This window comes from Bubalus kerabau, chromosome 2 (assembly GCF_029407905.1).
Source record: "Bubalus kerabau isolate K-KA32 ecotype Philippines breed swamp buffalo chromosome 2, PCC_UOA_SB_1v2, whole genome shotgun sequence".
Taxonomy (NCBI): Eukaryota; Metazoa; Chordata; class Mammalia; order Artiodactyla; family Bovidae; genus Bubalus; species Bubalus kerabau.
In genome coordinates, this window is record NC_073625.1 from 186,189,220 (window position 1) to 186,212,139 (window position 22,920).

General features: G+C 44.8%; 1 protein-coding gene across 3 annotated transcripts in view; it reads left to right on the forward strand.

Annotated features, from left to right (window-relative positions):
* Positions 1-9,541, forward strand: part of IGSF5 (immunoglobulin superfamily member 5) — a 53,646-nt gene extending 44,105 nt beyond the window's left edge. For all 3 annotated transcript variants that reach the window (XM_055570379.1, XM_055570380.1, XM_055570381.1), the window contains one exon: positions 8,722-9,541. In XM_055570379.1, coding sequence (XP_055426354.1) covers positions 8,722-8,817 — 96 coding nt within the window. In that variant the 3' untranslated portion in view covers positions 8,818-9,541. The remainder of the gene's footprint in view (positions 1-8,721) is intronic.
* Positions 9,542-22,920: the final 13,379 nt, after the last annotated feature.

Sequence of the window (22,920 nt, forward strand, 5' to 3'; positions counted from 1 at the left end):
GGCTGTAATATGCCTCCCTGCAGTTGAGACCCAGCTCCATACGTACATCTTGCCAGAGACATGTGCCTCCCAGGCCTGTGCAGGGAAGGGGACCTTGATGGATGTTTATCCATGTATCCAGAGGAGCTAAATGATGCTGTTAGCAGCAACTAAGGTAGCCAGGCAGGAAGATGTATGAGGGGTTTGAGGCACAGAAGCAGATGGACCTGCGTGACAAATTGTGAGCTCCTGGTAGGAGTTTGAGCTACTGCCTCAGGCTGGGTGGCAGGGAATAGAGAGGTAAAACTCTTCCCATCAAGCTGCTCCTGTGGGCACATGTATCTATTGTCTGTAGCAATGCAACAGTTTCCCCTTTGAAGGGCCAGTGTCTCTTGACTTAAGAGGTGGTGGGTGAAAGGGAGCAATTGCCAAGCTGTGATGGGCGTTTCCTGTCCAGACCCCACGACCGGACCTGAGTGGGCACTGCGTGCTGATGAAGGGGCTCTCCCTCAGTGTCAAGCATGGTCATCCCAAGGACACATTTAAGCCAGTCATTACTTCAGTGGCCTTCCTGTGGTTACATGGCATGTGTCTTTCCACCAGAGAAATCACAGGGCTCAGGTCTGGGATGGAGGACGGGGCAGTGGGGAGGAGATACAGAAGGGGGTCATGTCCCGTATCCCTGATATAAATGAAGAGAAAGGGGGGACTATGGGTGTGCTTGTATACAGGAGGATGGCGTTCAGAGCTCTGAGGGGACACTCAGTTCAAAGTGTTGTTTTGAAAATATACAGGGAGACATTTCATTTAGTTTGTTTTCCAATTTCTCCATCTCTTCCTTTTCTTTTTTTGATGTTCTTTCTCAAGCACAGTAGAAAAGCTTTTTCGTACATATATAAATAGTATGTATAATATATATCTTAGAAAACTTATGAATTTTTGCCTAACTAAAAAATTTATGACATTTTGACTTCACTTATTTGACTTAGTATGAATGAAATGCTAGATTCCAATAAAAAAAAATAGACGCACAACAAGCAACAAAGATTTACTGTATAGCACAGGGAACCATAGTCAATACCTTATGATAACCTACAATGGAAAATAATCTGAAAAATAATATATGTGTATATGTATAATTGAATCACCTTGCTGTGCACCTGAAACGTAAGTTAGTGGAACTTCGATGAAAAATATATATGATGAAAAAAATATTCAGGGAGAGAAATTTAGGATGTTTCTTCTTCTTTAACGTGTAACAAGTTAGATAATCTATTGGTGGAAAAAGAACAGTGGCCATCGAGGTGCTGGGCCCTGGGGGCTAGTAACACACCCCCATGCTTCTTGAAGTGTTTGTAAGGTTTCTAGGCAAGCAGGGCACCTCAGCCAGAGCACCAGGTTTCTTAAAGATCAGAGAGGATGCAAGGAAGATGAACTATTTTTGCCTGAGCTAGAAACTGACAAAGGTTTTTAAATAGCTGGATTTTTCTAAGCAAGGGAACTTAGGACAAACACATTTCTGAAAAGGTCCATCTTTGATCCTTCAGCAAAAGGTGTCTTGCAGGTGTGGGTCCAGGCACTGTGTCCTCATTGCCCATTTGGGAAACCTGGACTTGAGGTGTACCGTGGATTATGCTTCCTGTGAGGCCCTTAAAGGAGGGAAGAATTGTGTTAGTTGCACAGCCGTGTCAGACTCTTTGCGACCCCATGGACTGTAGCCCATTAGGCTCCTCTGTCCATGGAAGTTTCCAGGCAATAATATTGGAGTGGTAGCTATTCCCTTCCCCAGGAGAACTCCTTGACCCAGGGATCAAACTCTGGTCTCCTGCTTTGCAGGCAATTTTTTACAACTGGGCCACCACAGAAGCCCTAAAGGAGGGAGGGAACAGACAAATATCATATGCTATCACAACTATGTGGAATCTACAAAGTGATACAAATCAACTTATTTACAAAACAGACTTGCAGACATAGACAACGAAATTATGGTTACTAAAGGGGAAAGTGAGAGGAGGGATAAATTAGGAGTTTGGGGTTAACAGATACACATCACTCTATATAGATAACTAACAAGGACCTACTGTAGAACACAGGGAACTATATTCAATATTTTGTAATAACCTATGAGAGTAAAATAATCTATAAAAAGAATCTGAAAAAGTATACGTACAGGTGAATCACTTTGCTGGACACCTGAAACGAGCACGACATTCTTGTACTCCAACTTAATCAAAAAAGGAGGAGGGCGGGAAGAAGATGGTCCATAGAGGAAAGGGCTTGGCCTTCAGTAGTTCCCTCCCATGTCCTAGTTCCAAAGAGGACACAGTCCTGCATGTGGTGATCTGGCCCCTGGAGACCCACCAGGTGGTCAAGCCACAGCTTGTAGGAGCAGGTCCAGGCCACCTTTAGCGAGAGGTTCCTTTAGAACTTGCCACAGCCAGGCCTGCAGCTGGTCTGTGTGGCCACGTTGCCCACTCTGCCGGGGCTGTGGACCCTCCTCAGAACTTCTTAGGCCACAGAGCAAGGACAGTACACTGTGATTTCTTTCCCTGTAACTTTTCTCCCTGTGCAGTGATCCCTGCTCCCTGGAGGGCCCAGGACAGGCAGCTGAGAGTCAGAGCCCCGTCCCTTGTCCTTCTGTTCTGCCCTCCTCTCCCTGGGCCTCCCTGTGAGTCAGTTTGTTCACTCTGCTGTCTATGCGGCTGTGGGGGTGTTGCCACCCACCTCAGGGGCCCAGAGCAGGTGCCCAGTGAGATTCCTGCCCAAGAGCTGGCTGGTTAGACTTCAGGGTGGTTGACTACGGATGACACAATTTTATAGAAAATCTGAGCTAGGCTCAGTTCCTGAGCAGCCTGTGAGTTAACCGGAGAGATCTCAGGTTGTGAGTCAGCTTGCAGCAAAAGTGTAGCCCGGGCTCCTCACCACAGAGCTGGTTGGGTCAGATGCCCGTCCCGTGGATGGAGACAGGGCGTGTATGTGAGAGCAGCTGAGGCTCCTGCCCCGGGTCAGCGGGTCTCAGAGCAGGGCCGTCTTGCCTTTGACTAGTCCAGCATCTCATGAGTCCACCTGTGTGTGTTCTCCCCACTCCGCCTTCTCATCTCAGCTGATGTCTTACTTACCCTCCACATCTTCAGGAGGTCTTAGGTAGTGGGAGGCCGTGGACTCTGTGCAGTCTGGCACGGCATTCTGGATTGCTCATTAAACACTAATTCCCTCTACTGGAGAATGTCCTCAACACCCAGCATTACGCTGTTACGAGTAAAGTGACACCAGGAGCCTGAGTGCTTATAGACTGCTCACCACAATGCAATCAGGACAAAAATACTATTTGACCAGAGTAGATGAGTATGCAATGTTTTGTTTCGGGTCCTTGAAGACAGGTGCATGATTCCAGGTCAAATGGTCATCTTGCTCCTTTGTAATTTTGGTCCCTCAGGGCTTCTTCAAGACTGTCTTGTTCAAATGATCCAGGGAAGGGGGACCCTGAAGGGCCCCGGGTGCAGTGCATAGGAGAGTCATCGGTGTGGCCTTTGGGGTACCCAGGTTCCTGGTCCCCCCCACCGTGGATCTCCTGGCCCAGTCCAGCTGGTGGTGGGGCAGCCTGGGCATCTCTGCATTTTAGAGCCAGTGGAGGGGTTTCTGACACAAGGCTGGATTGAAGGGTTATTGCCTAAGACAGAAATGACCTTGTAGGTGGGGACAGTGGGATGTTGCCAAAGATCAACTTGGCTACTTTGTCATTTCACCCTGAGCAATACTTATGATTTGCTCAGAGTCCCAAGACATTCATGTTAACTGAACTGGGCTGGGATTTACTGGACCGCTCTCCAGGACCCATGCTGCCTGCACACCATACGATTCCCAGGTGGCTCAGCGGTAAAGAATCTGCCTGCTAGTGTGGGAGATGCAGGTTCCATCCCTGGATCAGGAAGATCCCCTTGAGAAGGAAATGGCAACCCACTCCAGTATTCTTGCCTAGAGAATCTCATGGACAGAGGAGCCTGGCAGGCTACAGTTCATGGGGTTGCAAAAGAGCTGACATGACTGAGCGACTAAAGAGGCAGCAGCACTCTTGCTGGCATCATGTGGACCCTGCTACAAGGAGAGGAGGCCCTGGGGTCTGTGACCACACCTGCTCAGAGTTGAGTACAGGTGCCGAGGAGCAGGCTGTTTGGGGAGTTAGTCTCACCCTCCCTTCAGTCCTACGCAGAGTTCTACCATCTGTATCTCTATCCCCAGGCTGCTGAGAGCATCCACATGCTGTGTCCTCATCATACATCACCAGGTGTGAATTTAATTACAACTAATGCTCAGCAGTTACTGAACAGGAGCCTGGCTCCTTAATACTTTGTGTGTGTGTGTGTTAGTCACTCAGTCATGTCCAAGTCTTTGCGACCCCATGAACTGATCTCAGGCTCCTCTGTCCATGGAATTCTCCAGGCAAGAGTACTGGAGTAGGTCATCATTTCCTTCTCCATGGGGTCTTCCCAAACCAGGGATTGAACCCAGGTCTACCTCATTGCAGGCAGATTCTTTACTGTCTGAGCCACCAGGGAAACCCTCTTCATACTGTGAGTGAGTGAGTGACAGTCGCTCAGTCATGTCCCACTCTTTGCGACCCCATGGACTGTAGCCTGCCAGGCTCCTTTGTCCAGGAAGGGGTAAAACCCTATCTGCCGTGGCATCAGCCCCCGTAACTCTCGCTCCTTCGACACCCTCCCTGTTAAGGTCCAGAACACCGGAGGCCCGCACTGCCATGGGAAGGTCACCATAGTTGCCGTGGGGAAGCTCTTTTTTCAGATCCCCAGGTGTCTCCGGTTCTTTCAGTGCTGAAGGTCCTTGAGGACTTCAGAAGGGGTGAGGGCTCAGCTCTGGGGCAGTGTCACTGGGGACAGGCCATGGGCTGGAGGTTGCCTCCACATAAGGCCAGCCACTGTGGTCTGGAGCTACCAGAGGCCATGGCTGATGTAGGTCAGGTCCACTGGGAGTCGCAGGCATTTAAATCAAGGGAAGTGGCCCCCGGTAGCCTCCTGGAGCACCTCCCATGCTCATCCCCGCCTCTCAGCCCACTGCCCTGCCGGGTCCCCCCGAACTTGGGACTCTTTACCAGGGGCTGAGAGAGAAAGTCCTTATTACTGTTACAGCTGGAAGAAGTGGGGAGTGTTTCTCCCATATTCTGGGTCCCGAGGAATGCTCGCTGAGTGTGGAGATGAAGCCGGCACCTAGAAACACGGTAGTCTGGGTACCAGGGGACCGAGCAGTGGTCCTCAGGACAGAGACGCACTTCAGGGGCTTGTTAAAATTCTCCCTCCTGAGTCTCTTCCAGGCTCTCTGGGCCAGAATCTCTGGGAGATATGGCTGAAGAATGGACATTTTCACTGCGCTCCTGGGCAATCTGCTTTGAGGAAAATTCATTTGTGGCTCAGCGTGAAAACATAACAGACATGTATTGCATCATTCCTAAGGGGACATCATCCCCGAGTTTTGGAGATTCACTTACATCTGTTCATTTGAAATGACCCATGTTCACGACCCCACTGCAGGGAGCTTACTGCAGAGCACAGAGGATTCAAGATGCTTGTTGGGGGCTGTGAGGGGGGTCACATGGAAGTGGCCTGACATTGACATACTCCATAACCATGAGGCATCGTAGTTGGGGAACACTTTTTATTTATTTATTTTTTTATATTTTTTTTTTCTTTTTTTTTTTTAATTTTATTTTTAAACTTTACATAACTGTATTAGTTTTGCCAAATATCAAAATGAATCCGCCACAGGTATACATGTGTTCCCCATCCTGAACCCTCCTCCCTCCTCCCTCCCCATACCATACCTCTGGGTCGTCCCAGTGCACCAGCCCCAAGCATCCAGTATCGTGCATCGAACCTGGACTGGCAACTCATTTCATACATGATATTTTACATGTTTCAATGCCATTCTCCCAAATCTTCCCACCCTCTCCCTCTCCCACAGAGCCCATAAGACTGTTCTATACATCAGTGTCTCTTTTGCTGTCTCGTACACAGGGTTATTGTTACCATCTTTCTAAATTCCATATATATGCGTTAGTATACTGTATTGGTGTTTTTTCTTTCTGGCTTACTTCACTCTGTATAATAGGCTCCAGTTTCATCCACCTCATTAGAACTGATTCAAATGTATTCTTTTTAATGGCTGAATAATACTCCATTGTGTATATGTACCACAGCTTTCTTATCCATTCATCTGCTGATGGACATCTAGGTTGCTTCCATGTCCTGGCTATTATAAACAGTGCTGCGATGAACATTGGGGTACATGTGTCTCTTTCCCTTCTGGTTTCCTCAGTGTGTATGCCCAGCAGTGGGATTGCTGGATCATAAGGCAGGTCTATTTCCAGTTTTTTAAGGAATCTCCACACTGTTCTCCATAGTGGCTGTATGGGGAACACTTTTTAAATCTCCCATGTTTTATGTGGATCCGAAGGCACAACGCTTTCAATATGAATGAATAAAAGAGGATTTTAGGCTGTAGAAATCCCAGATCATGCACTGAATTTTAGGAAGACTCAGAAAGTAAAAACGAGACTGATTTTCAAAATTTGCATTAATCAAAGCATGACATTTTTCTTTCTGATTATTTCTATTCTGGTTGCATCTGCAGTAAAGACATATAACACTGATGCTCTTTTCCAGACAAGAATTTCTGTGGTGAGGTGCAGTTAATGTAGGTGTCACTGTCCATTAATTCATTAGCACAAAACCGATCAAGTCAGAAATTTCTTCCTGAAAATTGCAGTCAATGAGAAAGGAAAGCTTCTTTTATTTTGATACAAAACCATGGGGTTTGCAAATATTTCGCATCATGATGAATATTTAAAACAAACAATCCTCCTTTTCCTCTCCTTGACTCACTGGCAGTCCATTTTTTTCTGGTTATTTCAGGCAATTCTGTGTCTTTCCTTCCAAGTCTGTTAGTTTTGGGGGATGACCTTATGAATAATTCGAAACCTGGGTTATGTCTTCCCTGCTTATCTCTCCTGTGCTGAGACCAACAGAAATAAACTCTTTATAAATTTAGAAAACAACATTGGTTGGTGCAACCATGTCATGGGGAAAAGACAAACAACAGCAAAACCCCAGGCATCATCACAACAGAAGCACCATCCTTGTGGCACGATGCAGCCCCGTCAGCCACAAGGTTCTCCTTGTGTGACCGGGAATCAATGAATTAAGACCAGGAGTCAGAGTGGTGCCATCCCCAAGACTCGCTGCAGTTCCATTGTGACCTTAATTATTCATGGTGGCCAGTTACATTATTTAAGATGTTAAATGCAGCTCCAGGGCCCTGCAGTCTCAGCCAGTATCTTCAGGATGGGCAGGAAAATACACTGCATGTAATTTATTTTTTATTTTTTAAAACCTTTTTATTTTGCATTGGTGTATGCATGTGTGCTAAGTCACTTCAGTCGTGTCCGACTCTTTGCAACCCTATGGACTGTAGCCTGCTAGGCTCCTCTGTTCATGGGATTCTCCAGGCAAGAATACTGGAGTGGGTTACCATGCCCTTCCTTCTCCATGGGATCCTCTGGGTCCAGGGATTGAACCTGCATCTCTTACGTCTCCTGCATGGGCAAGTGGGTTCTTTACCACTAGCACCACCTGCGTAGACAATTAACAATGTAGTGATAGTTTCAGGCGAACAGAGAAGGGACCCAGCCATACATATACATGTATCCATTCTCCTGCAACCCATCCTCCCATCCAGGCTGCCACATAACATTGAGCAGAGTTCCTTGTGCTATACAGTAGGTCCTTTTTGGTTATCCATTTTAAATATAGCAATGTGTTACATGCCCATCCCAGACGCCCTAGCTATCCCTTCCCCCTATCTTTTCCTCTGCAACCATAAGTTTGTTCTCTAAGTCTGTGAGTCTGCTTCTGTTTTGTAAGTTCATTTGTATCATTTCTTTTAGATTCCACATATAAGGGATGTCATATGATATTTCTCCTTCTCTGTCTGACTTATTTCACTCAGTATGACAATCTCTAGGTCCATCCATGTTGCTGTAAATGGCATTATTTCATTCTTTTTAATGGCTGAGTAATATTCCATTGTATTATGTACCTTCTTTATCCATTCTTCTGTCGATGGACATTTAGTTTGCTTCCATGTCCTGACTATTGTAAACAGTGCTGCAATAAACACTGGGATGCATGTATCCTTTCAGATCATGTTTTTCTCCAGATATACTGCATGTATTCTAACAGGGAATTACTCTTCCACAGGCATTGGCCCCTTGGAGGAGTGAGTGGTCTGTTTGGGAGTGCATTTCAGAAGGGGAATGTAAGAGCCAGGAAAACTGTCTGAGGAGATAGATGGATGATCTACATGGAGTCAGTTCATCAATTTTGCTCCTTTCCTTTAGGAAGGAGTGTGTTATTTAAATAAGGTTGAAAATATTCTATATTTTCACATAATGGTGAGAATTAGGAGTATTAAAAAACAAAACTGTGAATTTTTGCGGTAATTTGCCTTCATACACATTCTAGATTCTTCGAATTGGATCTCTCTTTAGGCCCTGAATTTGGGAAATGTCTAGAGTGTTGTACTGAAAATCATAAAGGAAGGACACATGCTAACATTTGTATTCCTCTCTGCATCCTCATTTTATCTTTGCTGATGAGTGGGGCTTTCTTCTCAAATGTGCCTTTTATGATGATCTCAAGCAACTCAATTCATCCTTTTTTTCTTTGTCTTCAGGAGTCTGATCACCGCCAGCTGGGCCCAGCAAATCACCCACAGGTTTCCTTTAATGTGGCCAGTCCTAAGAAGGTCAGGAATGTGACTTTGGTATAGTACAGACATCCCTTTGGCTTCACATGGCTCTTGACTGAGGACCTACATCTCATTGCTCATGACGTCATCATTGCTCACTGTGATGTCATCACTGCTGCCATTCTAACGCTGGGCTCCCACTCTGCAGCATGACCTGGAAGAAGCAATGTTGTCATCATCAGAATGGATATTTTATTTTGAGAGAAGGAATCCATTTTCCCAGCTTCTAAAGTGGAATTTGACTTTTAAAATATTTCAAGATTTCAACGAATTCCATAGTTACTAAGTAAAAGTTGCACATTCATTATGATAATGCCTCTCATCACTCAACACTCCTGCTTGCTAACCCAGCACATGGCAGATATGTCTACATCCCATTGTGACGTTTATGAGGTCTTTATTATCTACAGTCTCTTGAAGATAATATTTATGTATGTTTACTATGTGGGTATTATTGCATATTATATGTGGAAAAAAAGAGGATTAAACATTAGGATCCATCAGATGACTGAAATTGCCCAGAAAAATCATAAGTTGTAGGTTATAAATAATAGTACATTCTAAAGCAGAAGGGGACCTTGAGAAATATTATTGGATACTGACAAGAAGACATTCATTTTTATCTGCTCCCTTATCAATCTTTTTCTCATGTCCTCAGATGAGTTAGATGTGGATTTTGCTGTTTGGGGGATGTATGTCCAGCCATGAAAAAACTGGATATGGGCAATACGTTCTTTTATAAATAAAAGGGAAGACACCAAAAAACCTTTTATTGTTGTTCTTCACTCTCTACTATTTAAATGGTTTAAATAATCATAGAGTTTAAGAATCAAACATTTTCCAAGAAACAAAACAGGAGACCTCTATTAAAAATTCTTTTTTCATTTTTCATGTAGAGATTCTCAGTGTATTTTGCTGACAACCCATCTCTTCACAGAGAAGGCAATGGCACCCCACCCCAGTACTCTTGCCTGGAAACTCCCATGGACGGAGGAGCCTGGTAGGCTGCAGTCCATGGGGTCGCAAAGGGTCAGACACGACTGAGTGACTTCACTTTCACTTTTCATTTTCATGCATTGGAGAAGGAAATGGCAACCCACTCCAGCGTTCTTGCCTGGAGAATCCCAAGGACGGAGGAGGCTGCCGTCTACGGGGTCACAGAGTCGGACACGACTGAAGCGACTTAGCCATCTCTGCATATTTAACATAGAGGTTGGACTATGATTTGACTGAGCTCTGCACTGCTTGATGCAGATTACTGTGATGGCTGCTGCTGCTGCTACTAAGTTGCTTCAGTCGTGTCTGACTCTGTGCGACCCCGGAGACAGCAGCCCATCAGGCTCCACCATCCCTGGGATTCTCCAGGCAAGAACACTGGAGTGGGTTGCCATTTCCTTCTCCAATGCATGAAAGTGAAGAGTGAAAGTGAAGTCTCTCAGTCGTGTCTGACTCTTAGCGACCCCATGGACTGCAGCCTACCAGGCTCCTCTGTCCATGGGATTTTCCAGGCAAGAGTACTGGAGTGTGATGGCTAGCAATTAGTAACTGCCCTGCGACCCCCAGACCCAACCATGCTATTGTCAGGATAGAATTTGACTTTTCAGAAGTATTAGGATTTTAGTAAATTCCTTAGAGTTACCTGGTAAAAGATATAAATTCATTGTGATGATGATGTTTCTTATCATACACTCCTGTGTGCTAATCCATTCACAAATACCTCAGGCAGACCTCAGAAATGTTGTAGGTTTGGTTCCAGACCACAGCAGTAGAGCAAGTCACACAATTTTTTTTTTTTTTTGGATTCCCAGAGCATGTGAAAGTTATATTTACATATACTGAAGTCTATTAAATGTGCCTTTGTGTTATGTCTAAAAGAACAATGCACACATCTTAATTAAAAAAATATTTTCTTGCTAAAAAATGCTCGCCATCAACTGAGTGGTCAGTGAGTTGCAAACTTTCTGCAAGAGTCACATCAGAAATCACTGATCACAGGTTATCGAATGAAAAAAAACTGCCCAACCTAAAAACTGAGAATTTTTTTATTTGGAAAATTTTCTAAAGACATCAAGCCTGGAAGGCAGACTCCTAGTGAGCTCCGAGGGACTACTCCCAAGAAGTAAGGGAGGAGACAGGATATGCAGGAGTTTTTGCAACAATGACCAGATAGTCATCAAAAGATGACTGTTAATTAAAGAAAACCAGACATCTCAAGTTAAGCAATTCAGTGTTTTTCTATAGATGGGGAGATACAAGAGCCTGTGCTTGCTGAAATCATTCCTTTTCTGTGCATCTCAGCTGTCTGGAGCCAGGATCTTGTACTTTCCTATCCTGAGTCCCCTCAGGGCTCACCTTCAGGGCTGACTGCAGTGGCTGATGACTTGATGGCCACAGCATCCTTTGTTTGCTGATACGGCAGGCAACATTTTACATCCACAACCGCAGCAAGTATAATAATAATGAAAGTTTGAAATACTGTGAGAATTACCAGACTGTGACACAGAGACAGGAAGTGAGCAAAGGCTGCTGGGAAAATGGCGCTGATAGACTTCTGCTGGGTGTCACAAACCGTCAGTTTGTAAATGAAATATCTATGAAGCACAATAAAGCAAAGCATAATAAAATGATGTGTATCTGTATATTATCATGATATAAAATACTTTTTTTTATCTTAAATTACATTCAGGCCCTACCCTGGACCCTCTTCTATGAATTGATGACTAACTCAAGGGAGATTTGCTGGCACAAATAGGACTGTGTTCTGCTCTGTACCTGTTCTGAATGGCTGGTTCCCATATATTATCCATTCTGATTGGTTGATATACATACAATACCTTTCTGATTGGGTGGGTCCCATGCACTATGCATTCTGATTTGTTGGTGTACCTAGACTAACCATTCTGATTGGTTGGCTCATCTACCCTGTCTATTCTAATTGGATGGCTTTACTGCTTTCAGTTCAGTTCGGTTCCTCAGTCATGTTGGACTGTTTTCGTCGGCATGGGCTGCAGCTCTGCCGTGTTTCCCTGTCCATCACCAACTCCTGGAACTTGCTCAGACTCATGTCCATTGAGTCGGTGATGCCATCCAACCATCTCATCTTGTCATCCCCTTCTCATCCTGCCTTCAGTCTTTCAGGTTGTCAAATACTTTGAATATCACCACTACTTAGAGGATCCTGAAAAAAATACCTCTTATAAGACTGTGTCCATAATATGAGGGAATTCGTCACCTATGTTCTTGAAGGATGAAACTAAAAGTGCAAAATTTCAGAAAGCCATGAATATTGCTATATCACTTTCCTGAGAGGACTTTTAATGAGAAACATTAAATGTTTTTAATTAGAAACATTAATTGCCAATACAACGGCTTAAAAATGAGACTCTTTGTTTGTTATCAAGACTTCTTTACTTCCTGTAAACATGATTCTGTCTCCCGCCACCATCCCTGAATGAGAAAGAAGAAAGACCAGAGTGTTCATGAGACCCCTTAAGCAGAGGTTGTTTGATGAGTGAATTCTGTATTTTTCACTTCATGGTTTGCTTTCCTTAAATTGCCACAGAATTTGGATCCTGGGACAAGGCAAATATTATGTCCTTTATGCCTTTTGTAACATTTACAGAATCTAGCATTCTGTAGGCATTAAGTAAATACTGACATTAAATAGTTCAATATTGAGAAAGATAGTATATTGAGGTATAATGAATATTTGCCATCTGCCTGCTATAAGAATCATATTCTTGTCGTTATTTTAGGAGTTGGGGGTGGTGTTGCATGTAGAATACAATTGAACTTTAAGTTTTAAACTCTGGAGAATGATGCCAAATGATCTCCATAGAAATCTCTCCAACTTGCTACATGCTTAGTGAATCAGTCTATAATATTTTTTTATTCATTAGATTCTGGGAAGTTTTCCTATATTATGAGTAAACAGGTTCTAACAGTAGCTTATTCCATGAGTAAGTTTTCTCAAAGGGATCCTTGGCTAGTTTATTTAAACAATTTATTTATTTATTTATTTGGCTGTGTTCAGTCTCAATTGCAGCATGGGGGATCTAGTTCCCTGACTGGGAAGGAAACCCAGGTCCCCCTGCATTGGGAGTATGGAGTCTCAGCCACTGGACTACCAGGGAAGTCCCCTGGCTAGTTTTTATTTTACAAGAGGTATGAACATTTTATAAACAGAACTATCTAGAGTTGACCTATGCAATACCATAGGCACATGCGGCTATTTGCATTTAAATTATTTGAAATGAAATATGATTGATTTCCTCAATCCCAGTGGCCACATGTCAAGTGCTCAATACCATGTGTGGCTAGTGGCTGCTGTGTCGGACATGTAGATTACAGATTTCATTGCTGCAGAAAACTTTTTGGGTAGTGCTGACCAAGAGCTTTCTACTTGGAAATGACCTTGGTGTGTCAAGGATGAGCTGTTTTACACGAACACGCAATCTGTGTTTGCTCTCAGTGTTATGTCTGTGTACTTGCCAGTTTCTATTTAGGAATCCTGCAACCCCCAGGGCAGCTCTCAACTGATAATGGGATTGTGCTGATGTGATAAATCTCTCTCTCACTCCTGCAATGCACAGAGCTGAAGCAGGCTCAGGGGAAGGGGTGAGAGAAGTTAAAGCATCGTGTCCAAGGATGTTTCTCTGAAAGATACATATGCCTCTCTGCCAGTGAAAGACCAGTGAAGCTACAGATGCATTTAAAGAAGTGTCCCTCAGAGCCTTGAGTCATAAAATGATACCCAGGGAGACCACACCTGCCCATCCTTCCAGGGTTCTTTGATGTTGGTTACACTGTCAGATTCCAAGCCTGCCCCAGGGAGTTAAGGATCTTCCTTTGTTTACTTAGGGCTTCCCTGGTGGCTCAGCTGGTAAAGTAGGACTCAACTCATTCAGGAAATCAGCCCTGAATATTCATTGGAAGGACTGTTGCTGAAGTTGAAGCTCCAATATTTTGGTCAGCTGATGCGAAGAGTGGACTTATCAGAAAAGACTCTGATGCTGGGAAAGATTGAGGGCAGGAGGAGAAGGGGATGACAGAGGATGAGCTGGTTGGATGGCATCACTGATTCAATGGACATGAGTTTTGAGCAAACTCAGGAAGAGAGTGAAGGACAGGGAAGCCTGGTGTGCTGCAATCCATTGGGTTGCAAAGAGCCAGACAGGACTTAGTGACTGAACAACAACAACAACGACTCAAGTCATAATGTCAGTACATTGAAGATAATGGAAGAGGTCCAACAGAAGCACTTCCTGTGCTCTTTGTGGCCCTGATCTTGGAACACCATTAGGGATCTTAGAGCTGGGATGCCGGTTTTTGGGTGATGATGACCTGAAGGTGAATGGATGCTGTTGAGGATACAGGAGATGCTGCGTCAGCATCTGAAACTACCATATAAGTGCATATCATGCCCTTGGAGGGGCTTCCTTGGTGGCTTAGTCAGTGAAGAACTCCCCTGCCAATACAGAAGACATGGCTTCAATGGACATGAGTTTGAGCAAATTCAGGGAGACAGTGAAGGGCAGGGAAGCCTGGCATGCTGCAGTTCATGGGGTCACAAAGAATCGGATATGACTTAGTGACTAAACAACAGCAACAACAACAACATTCCCTTAGGGAAGAACATGTGTCCTGTGCAAAGAGGTAGGACAGTCCTCTTTGTGGGTGGACTGACCCAGGTGAGACCCAGATGAGAATGTGGGTCTCAGATGGAGAAAGAGATGGGCTATTCCAGGTGAAGGGGTTCAGGCAAGTAGAATAGGATAGATGGTGATCCAGCAGGCCCTTGTAGGACATGTAGGTCAGAGGAGCCATCACCATCCACAGGACTGGCGGGGCACGAGAGGTGGCCAGGCCTGCACAGAGAAGGCCCCTGACAGTTGCTGGGCCACAGGTAGGGGGACACAGCCAAGCTATGGACAGTTGACTGGGAGGGAGTCAGGTAACAAAGACATGGTCTCCTCATTCTGCTGCTCACTAAGCCTGACCAGAGCCAGGACTTCAGGGAGCTTGCTGCTGGCATCCACGCAGAATGGAGAGGGGAGAGTGTGGCTGATGGATGGGAGAAGAAGAGAGAAGACACCTGATGACATTTAGGAAACAGAAATTGAGGCATCGAGAATGTGCTTGTGACGTCACAGGGAAAGATGTTGTGCCTGGCAGGGTTCCACTTCTTCTTCTTGGGGTGAATCCATTTACCCCAAGGGGACACAAGTTGGAGGAAAGGAATTTGGCTGCATTGAACTTTAGTAGGCTTTATCTTTGGTGATGCATCAGTAGAACAAAGGGATTGAATGGTGAACTCCTGAAGTCCCTTCTGGAGATGCTCACCTCCCCACTCCCCTGACCTGTCCTCACCTGACATGGTCCACTTCTTAGGACCGGGGTCACCCTGCTCCAAGTGCGTGGAGACTTTCCTCATCCCTGCAGCATTTGGAAGGAGCCTCGTTCCCCTGCAGTTGGTAAATATTTAATTCTCACCCTGCACAGCCTGTAAATCATGCCACAGGCCGCAGCCTTGGGTGAGGCTCACGCTCTAACATTTATGAAGCAGGTGCCCTGGGTTCTCAACTTGGGAAAGGCAGAATTTGAGGCAGCAGCCTGGGTCTAGAGCTGAAACAACCCCACAATCGTCTTCTTTTGTTGAGTGAGACATGTTATTTCTAAGACTATAATGAGATTCTGACCCTGCAGGCTGGTGGGAAGATTTGTGAGAATCATTGCTCACCCTATGGCTTCAGACGGAGAGGTTCGTGCCTGGCCTCATAATCGTACTGGGTTGACAAAGCAGAAAATTTATAAGATTCTAATAACGTCTATGGGGGAAATGTAGCACAGGCTGTATTGATTATATTTCTCTACAGAAACCTTAAGAATGTAGGATGTTTCGCAGAGTAACTTAATTTAGCAACTCTTGGTAATGCTCCAATTTCATGGCTGATAAAGTCTAAGGTAGTTCAAAGAATAGCACGATTGTCTAAATCAAAAACTAATTTAAAAAATTACAGTTGATCTAGTTGTGTTTGTTTCACTCAGAATGGACAAATTGGACTGAACTAAAAGGCAGTGCAGTCAGCCTGGAGGCTTAGAGCAGCCTCTTCACGGTTGTGCTGTGTGTGTGTGTGTTCTGTGTTTGTGCATGTAACTGTATGACGTGTGTGTGTATGTGCTGTGTTTGTGTATTTCTATGGTGTGTATGTGTGTGTGCTGTTTTTTGTATACGTGAATGTATCTGTTTGTGTTCTGTGTTTATGCATGTGAGTGTATGATGTGTGTGTGCTGTGTTTGTGTATTTCTATGGTGTGTATGTGTGTGTGCTGTTTTTTGTATACGTGAATGTATCTGTTTGTGCTGTGTTTATGCATGTGAGTGTATGATGTGTGTGTGCTGTGTTTGTGTGTTTCTATGGTGTGTACGTATGTGTGCTGTTTTTGTTCACGTGCATGCTCTGTGCTTGTGCATGTGAGAGAATGATGTGTGTGTTCTGTGTTTGTGTACCTGAGTGTTTGGTGTGTCTGTGTGTGTGAGTGCTGTTTGTGCTGTTTTGGCAATGTGTGCCTGTGTATACGTTTGTGTCTGTAGGTGTGGGTGTATATGGTGTGTCTGTACACGTCTGTATAAAGAGCAAGGTTAAGGGGAGAGACACTGGTGTCGTGTCCCCCGTGGTGGCTAGTGAACTACACCTCCTGAGTCAAGTTCAGCTGCTACTTAGTTCTACATGGCCCACGAACTAAGGATGGTTTTTGCATTTTTAAATGGTTGAAAAAAATGGAAAGAAGAATAATGTTTTATGAGGTGAAAATTATGTGAAATTCAAGTGTCAGTGTCCACAAGCGAGGTTTTATCAGAAGCCAGTCAATGTGGACGTGTTTTCTGTGGCTACATTCAGGCCTGATGACAGAGTTGAAAAGAGCTGTGACCGAGCCCATTCTGCCCGCAAAGACAGACACAGTCACCCTGTGGTCCTTTGAATCAGCAGTGTGCTGACCTGCCTCCGCACAAGGACACTTTCCTGGCTTATGTCAGTGAGTCCTCGCTTAGTCCAGTGTGGTCCCGATGAGCCAAGTGAAGTCACAAGATACAGTCCCAGAGAGTCCTGTGTGCCTTCTGACCCCAGGCCTTTCAGACTCCAGGGTAGGTTCTCTGCCTGCTGTGTGTGCTGGGCGACTCTCCCCTGCCTCTCCACTGCTCTTAGGATGAAATCTCAAACCCTGCCATGGCCTCCGAGGCCCAGCTGGGTATTCCCCCAACTGTCCCTGGCCAGGCACCACTCTCCACACTCTGGTCACTGCAGTGCGGAAAGTACCACAGGGATCTATGGGTACACCTACTCCAGCGCCTTTGTACCTACTCGGATCATCCACTCCCCCCTTCCTTCACTTTATGCGACTCCAGCTGATCCTTCAGCTTCTCTTTGGTGAAGCCTCTGGAGGCTTCTGCACTGTTAGTTGGCTACTCTGGCTGCTGCAGTTCTGGGTGGGAGCTGGCCGCACAGAAAGATGCCTGAAATTTGGGAGGCGGACATGAAGGCCCAGTGACGATGCACGAGGAAGGGTGGGGTGGGGCTCAGGTGCCCTTGGACTTCACCCCTGCCCAGGCTGGCCTGCTGCCTGACCTGCAGCCCATCTGGCTTGCCCATGACCTTTTTGCCTGCTTATCTGGGTCCTGGCAGGTGTATAAACCTCTGCAGGGAAGGCTGCTGGCTTCTGCAAGGCACCTGTGTTGTTGGGGTGTTTGAGCTGAGAGAAAGGCTGTGTTTCTTCCCAGGTTCTAGTTCATGTGGCTGCTATCTCGTCACATCTCACTTTTCTGCTGTGGTCTGACTACAGGGGCCATGCTCTCCTGGGATTCTCAGCTTCCCCTCACAGGCCCTGCCTAGGGCCTCTTTTCTGACCCTCCAACCCTCCCCTTCTGGGCCTTTCCTTCCTCAGCGTATTCTGTGATGTGGGAGGTGGAATTCTGATGATTAATCCCTTATTCTGACTTTTGAGAATCTCTCGGACTGCAAGATCAAACCAGTCCATCCTAAAGGAAATAAACCCTGAATATTCACTGGAAGGAATGATGCTGAAGCTGAAGCTCCAATCCTTTGGCCACCTGATGCGAACAGCTGACTCATTGGAAAAGACCCTGATGCTGGGAAAGATTGAGGGCAGGAGGAGAAGGCGTGAAAGGATGAGATAGCTAGCATCACTGACTAAAGGGACATGAATCTGAGCAAACTCCAAAAGATAGTGAAGGACAGGGAAGCCTGGCATGCTGCAGTCCAAGGGGTCGCAGAGTTGGACCCAACTGAGTGACTGAACAACAACATTCTGTATCGGAGCTTCCTGCTTCTTTGATGGAACTCTGACTCCTTCCCTGCTGGGTTAATGCCTGGACACAATTAATATGTCACCTTCGCTGTCTCCTTTATTGCACTAATGATGTAATTGTGTAATTAATTACAGACTGGCTACTTCCCCATTAAATTCCGGGAAGGTGGGCTGGCTCCTTACCCACCAGCTCCCTGTGGCCCTGGCGTCTTTCCTATCAGGGCAGGCGTGTTTCACGTGGTGGATACACCCCTGCAAAATGAATGATTCATTTCAGAAGCAGCCTGGGCACATGGAAATCAGTTTTGCTCTTCTGCTGTGGCTCACCTTGTTTTCAGAACCTCCAGGCCTTCAAGGCCCATTTTGACTAATGCATGTTAGTGGCCACTCTCCCTTCCTTGGCTCACCCGTTCCCACAGTGTCTCCAGTCAAGGGGACACAGGCACCAAACTGTGGCTCAAAGATGCACATTTAAGGTAATTTCTGTGATTTTTTTTTTATTTTGGGGGAGTCATTACTGAGTTAAATTTTCCTATTTTTGGAGACTCAGTTCAGTTCAGTTCAGTCGCTCAATCGTGTCCGACTCTTTGCGACCCCATGAATCACAGCATGCCAGGCCTCCCTGTCCATCACCAACTCCCGGAGTTCATCCAGACTCACATCCATTGAGTCAGTGATGCCATCCAACCATCTCATCCTCTGTCGTCCCCTTCTCCTCCTGCCCCCAGTCCCTCCCAGCATCAGAGACTTTTCCAATGAGTCAACTCTTTGCATGAGGTGGCCAAATTACTGGAGTTTCAGCTTTAGCATCATTCCTTCCAAAGAAATCCCAGGGCTCATCTCCTTCAGAATGAACTGGTTGGATCTCCTTGCAGTCCAAGGGACTCTCAAGAGTCTTCTCCAACACCACAGTTCAAAAGCATCAATTCATCGGCGCTCAGCCTTCTTCACAGTCCAACTCTCACATCCATACATGACCACAGGAAAAACCATAGCCTTGACTAGACGAACCTTTGTTGGCAAAGTAATGTCTCTGCTTTTTAATGTGCTATCTAGGTTGGTCATAACTTTCCTTCCAAGGAGTAAGCGTCTTTTAATTTCATGGCTGCAGTCACCATCTGCAGTGATTTTGGAGCCCAAGAAAATAAAGTCTGACACTGAGACTAGAGGCCTTCAAAAGCCTGGTGCAGGGGAAACAGCCTGCAAAGAAGAGATTAGGCTTGCAGCCAGCTTGCCCTGTGACCCTGGGCACATTGCCTGGCTCCTTTCAGTTTTGTGGCTTCTTCGGTCAAAGGTGTGGCCCTTTTTCTTGTGTAGGTACAATGCTTGAACCTTTCTTAGTGATTGACATTCCTGGAGACTTTCAGTTGAAGGCGGGTTTCTAGATTTCTACAACACTAGGGAAAAGTCTGCAAAATGTTCAAATGTCCCATCAGACATTCTACATAAGTGATAAATCTGTATCATCAAAAATCCACAAACAATAAATACTGCAGAAGGTATGGAGAGAAGAGAACCTTCCTACACTGTTGGTGGGAATGTAAATTGCTGCATCCACTATGGAGAACAGTATGGATGTTCCTTAAAAACTAAAATTAGAGGTTCCTTAAAAAACTAAAAATAAAATTGCCATATGATACAGCATTCCTGCTCCTGGGCATATATCCAGTGATTAATTTAACCTGAGCCTATTTTTCATTATAAATATCTCACAATAAATACAATCATAAAGTATATTTATCATGCATGTAGGGTACATTGACTTCTCTATAAACACAGTTACCTTGACAATCAACAGAAGATTAAAGTTGGTTTAGGAAGGAACTTCCTCAAGACTTGTTCGCCATTTTGGAAAAGTTTATCCCCAATAGCACCGCTATTCTGAGTATTTGAGTTGCTCACACAATGCCCAGGGATCCGTCTGGATTTATAGCTGCTGCATCCCGGTAATTCTCAGCGTGGACTCAGGGACCTGATGACTTCAGATGTCTTCTGGTATAATCCTGTGCTTGTGTGCTCAGTCGTGTCCAATTTTTTGCGATTCTTTGGACTGTAGTCCACCAGGCTCCTCTGTCCATGGGGATTCTTCAGGCAAGAATCCTGGAGTGGGTTGCCATTTCCTCCTCCAAGAGATCTTCCCAACTCAGGGATTGAATCCATGTCTCCTGCACTGCAGGCAGATTCTTTACCTGCTGAGCCATTAGGGGTCCTACCAGGCCTTATTTTTGTAGTCTTATAAATGACTTCCCTTTCATATTACCTTAATTAGTTAAAAATTTATCTGATTAAAGTATAGGTGATTTACAATGTGGTGTTAATCTCTGTGATACAGCAGAGTCATTCAGTTATACACGTACATATGTTCTTTTCCATTATGGTTTATTATTGGATATTGAATATAGTTCCCTGTGCTATATAGTAGGGCCTCATTGTTTATCCATTCTATATATAACAATTTGCATCTGCTAATCCCAAACGCCCAGTCCATCCCTCTCTGCTCCTTAGTAAGCACAAGTCTGTCCTCTACATCTGTGAGTCTGTTTCTATTTCATAGATAAGTTCATTTGTGTCATATTTTAGATTCCACATGTAATATCATTTGATATTTGTCTCTGACTTACTTCACTTAGTATGATAATTTCTAGGTCCATCCATGTGGCTGCAAATGGCATTATTTCATTCTTTTTTATGACTGAGTAGTATTCCATTGTATTTACATACCACACCTTTATCCATTCGTCTGTCAATGGACATTTAGATTGTTATCATGTCTTGGTTATTGTGAATAGTGCTGCTATGAACATAAAAGTGTGTGTATCTTTTTGTTTTTTTTTTTTTCATTTTAAATTTATTTTTAATTGAAGGATAATTGCTTTACAGAATTTTGTTGTTTTCTGTCAAACCTCAACATGAATCAGCCATAGTTATACATATATCCCCTCCCTTTTGAACCCCCCTCCAATCTTCCACCCCTCTAGGTTGATACAGAGCCCCTGTTTGAGTTTGCTGAGCCATACAGCAAATTCCCATTGGCTATCTATTTTACATATGGTAATGTAAGTTTCCATGTTACCCTCTCCATACATCTCACCCTCTCCTTCCCTCTCCCCATGGTCATAAGTCTATTCTCTGTGTTTTTCAATTAATGCCCTGTAAATAAATTCTTCAGTACCGTTCTCTAAATTCTGTATATGTGCATTAGAATATGATATTTATCTTTCTCTTTCTGACTTACTTCACTCTGTATAATAGGTTCTAGGTTCATCCACCTTATCAGAACTGACTCAAAAGTGTTCCTTTTTATGGCTGAGTAATATTCCACTGTGTATATGTACCACAACTGCTTTATACATTCATCTATCTAAGTTATTTCCATATTCTAGCTATTGTAAATAGTGCTGCAATGAACAATGGGATACATGTGTCTTTTTCAATTTTGATTTCCTTTTTCATAATTTTTCAGTTATGCCTAGGAGTGGGATTGCTGGGTCATATGTTGGTTTTATTTGTAGTTTTTTAAGGAATCTCCATACAGTCTTCCATAGTGGCTGTATCTATTTCAGCTCTTCCCATCTGTCATTTTTCTTAACTGTTTACATTCTCCTTGGAATAATTTTGAGTGTTGGAGAATTATCAGTGATATAAGAGCCTCATGGTGATTATAGTTCTGGGCTTGATGTTGTCTTGTTTGCAAAGCTTATTTCTTCTGGTGCTGAATTCAGTATTTACATGCAGCAAACACATCACTTAAAATTGGATGTGGATCCCCCTTCTGCCTAGGATGGACAAAGCTGGAAAGAACATCACTCAGACTTTCAGGAGAAGAAGCCAGATAAGCCACAAAGTTGTGGCTTACAAAGTTGTAGTTTTTCCTGAACTCATCATAGGGGCAATCGAGTAGCCTGAATTTCAAGGGGCAAAGTTCTTCCCTCTAGTCACAAGTACTGCCTCAGAATAGAGATGAAGTCACTCAATCATCAGAGTGTCCCAAAGAAGTCAGCAAAATTTTTAATTAATTGCTACAAACCTAGTGTGGACTAACATGGCAGCAAAGAGACCCCTAGACTTAATGGGACTTGGACCCACCCCCAGACTCTCTCCTATGGAACTCCGTCAGAGACTCTCCAGGCAGACTTGGTGTAGGCTGGAGAGAGCCCAATTGGTGATGCAGGCCTGCAGACTATGTTAGATACCAATGCGGGGCAGAGTGAGGGGAGGGGAACAGTAAACCCCACCCTAATGCCTGATCCATCACTTGAAGCCTTAAATCGATGTGTTCAGTTGCTCAGTCATGCCCAACTCTTTGTGACCCCATACCATAGCATGCCAGGCTCCTCTGTCCATAGGATTTTCCAGGCAAGAATGCTGGAGTAGGTTGCCATTCCCTTCTCCAGATAAGAAAGGAGGCAGTGGGGTTTGTAGCCTCCAAGATGCAGGTACACACAGGCTGATGCTGAAGGAAGGAAAGAAGACAGACCCACTACCTGGAGAGACAACTCCTTTACCTGGGGGTTGTTGTTGTTGTTCAGTCACTAAGATGTGTCTGACCCTTTGTGGCTTCATGGACTGCAGCATGCCAGACTTCCCTGTCCTCCACTATCTCCAGGAGTTTGCTCAAGCTCATGTCCATTGAGACGGGTGGAGAGAGCACGGGGCCCAGCATCCTACACTGATACCACTAGCATCTCCTGTCACTGCGGAGGGCAGGAGCGCTCCTGTAGGACTCACTGCAGATGCAGAGCAGCTGGACCTTCATGGGAAGGAGACTCATGGATACCCACAGAGCTCCACCCTCAAG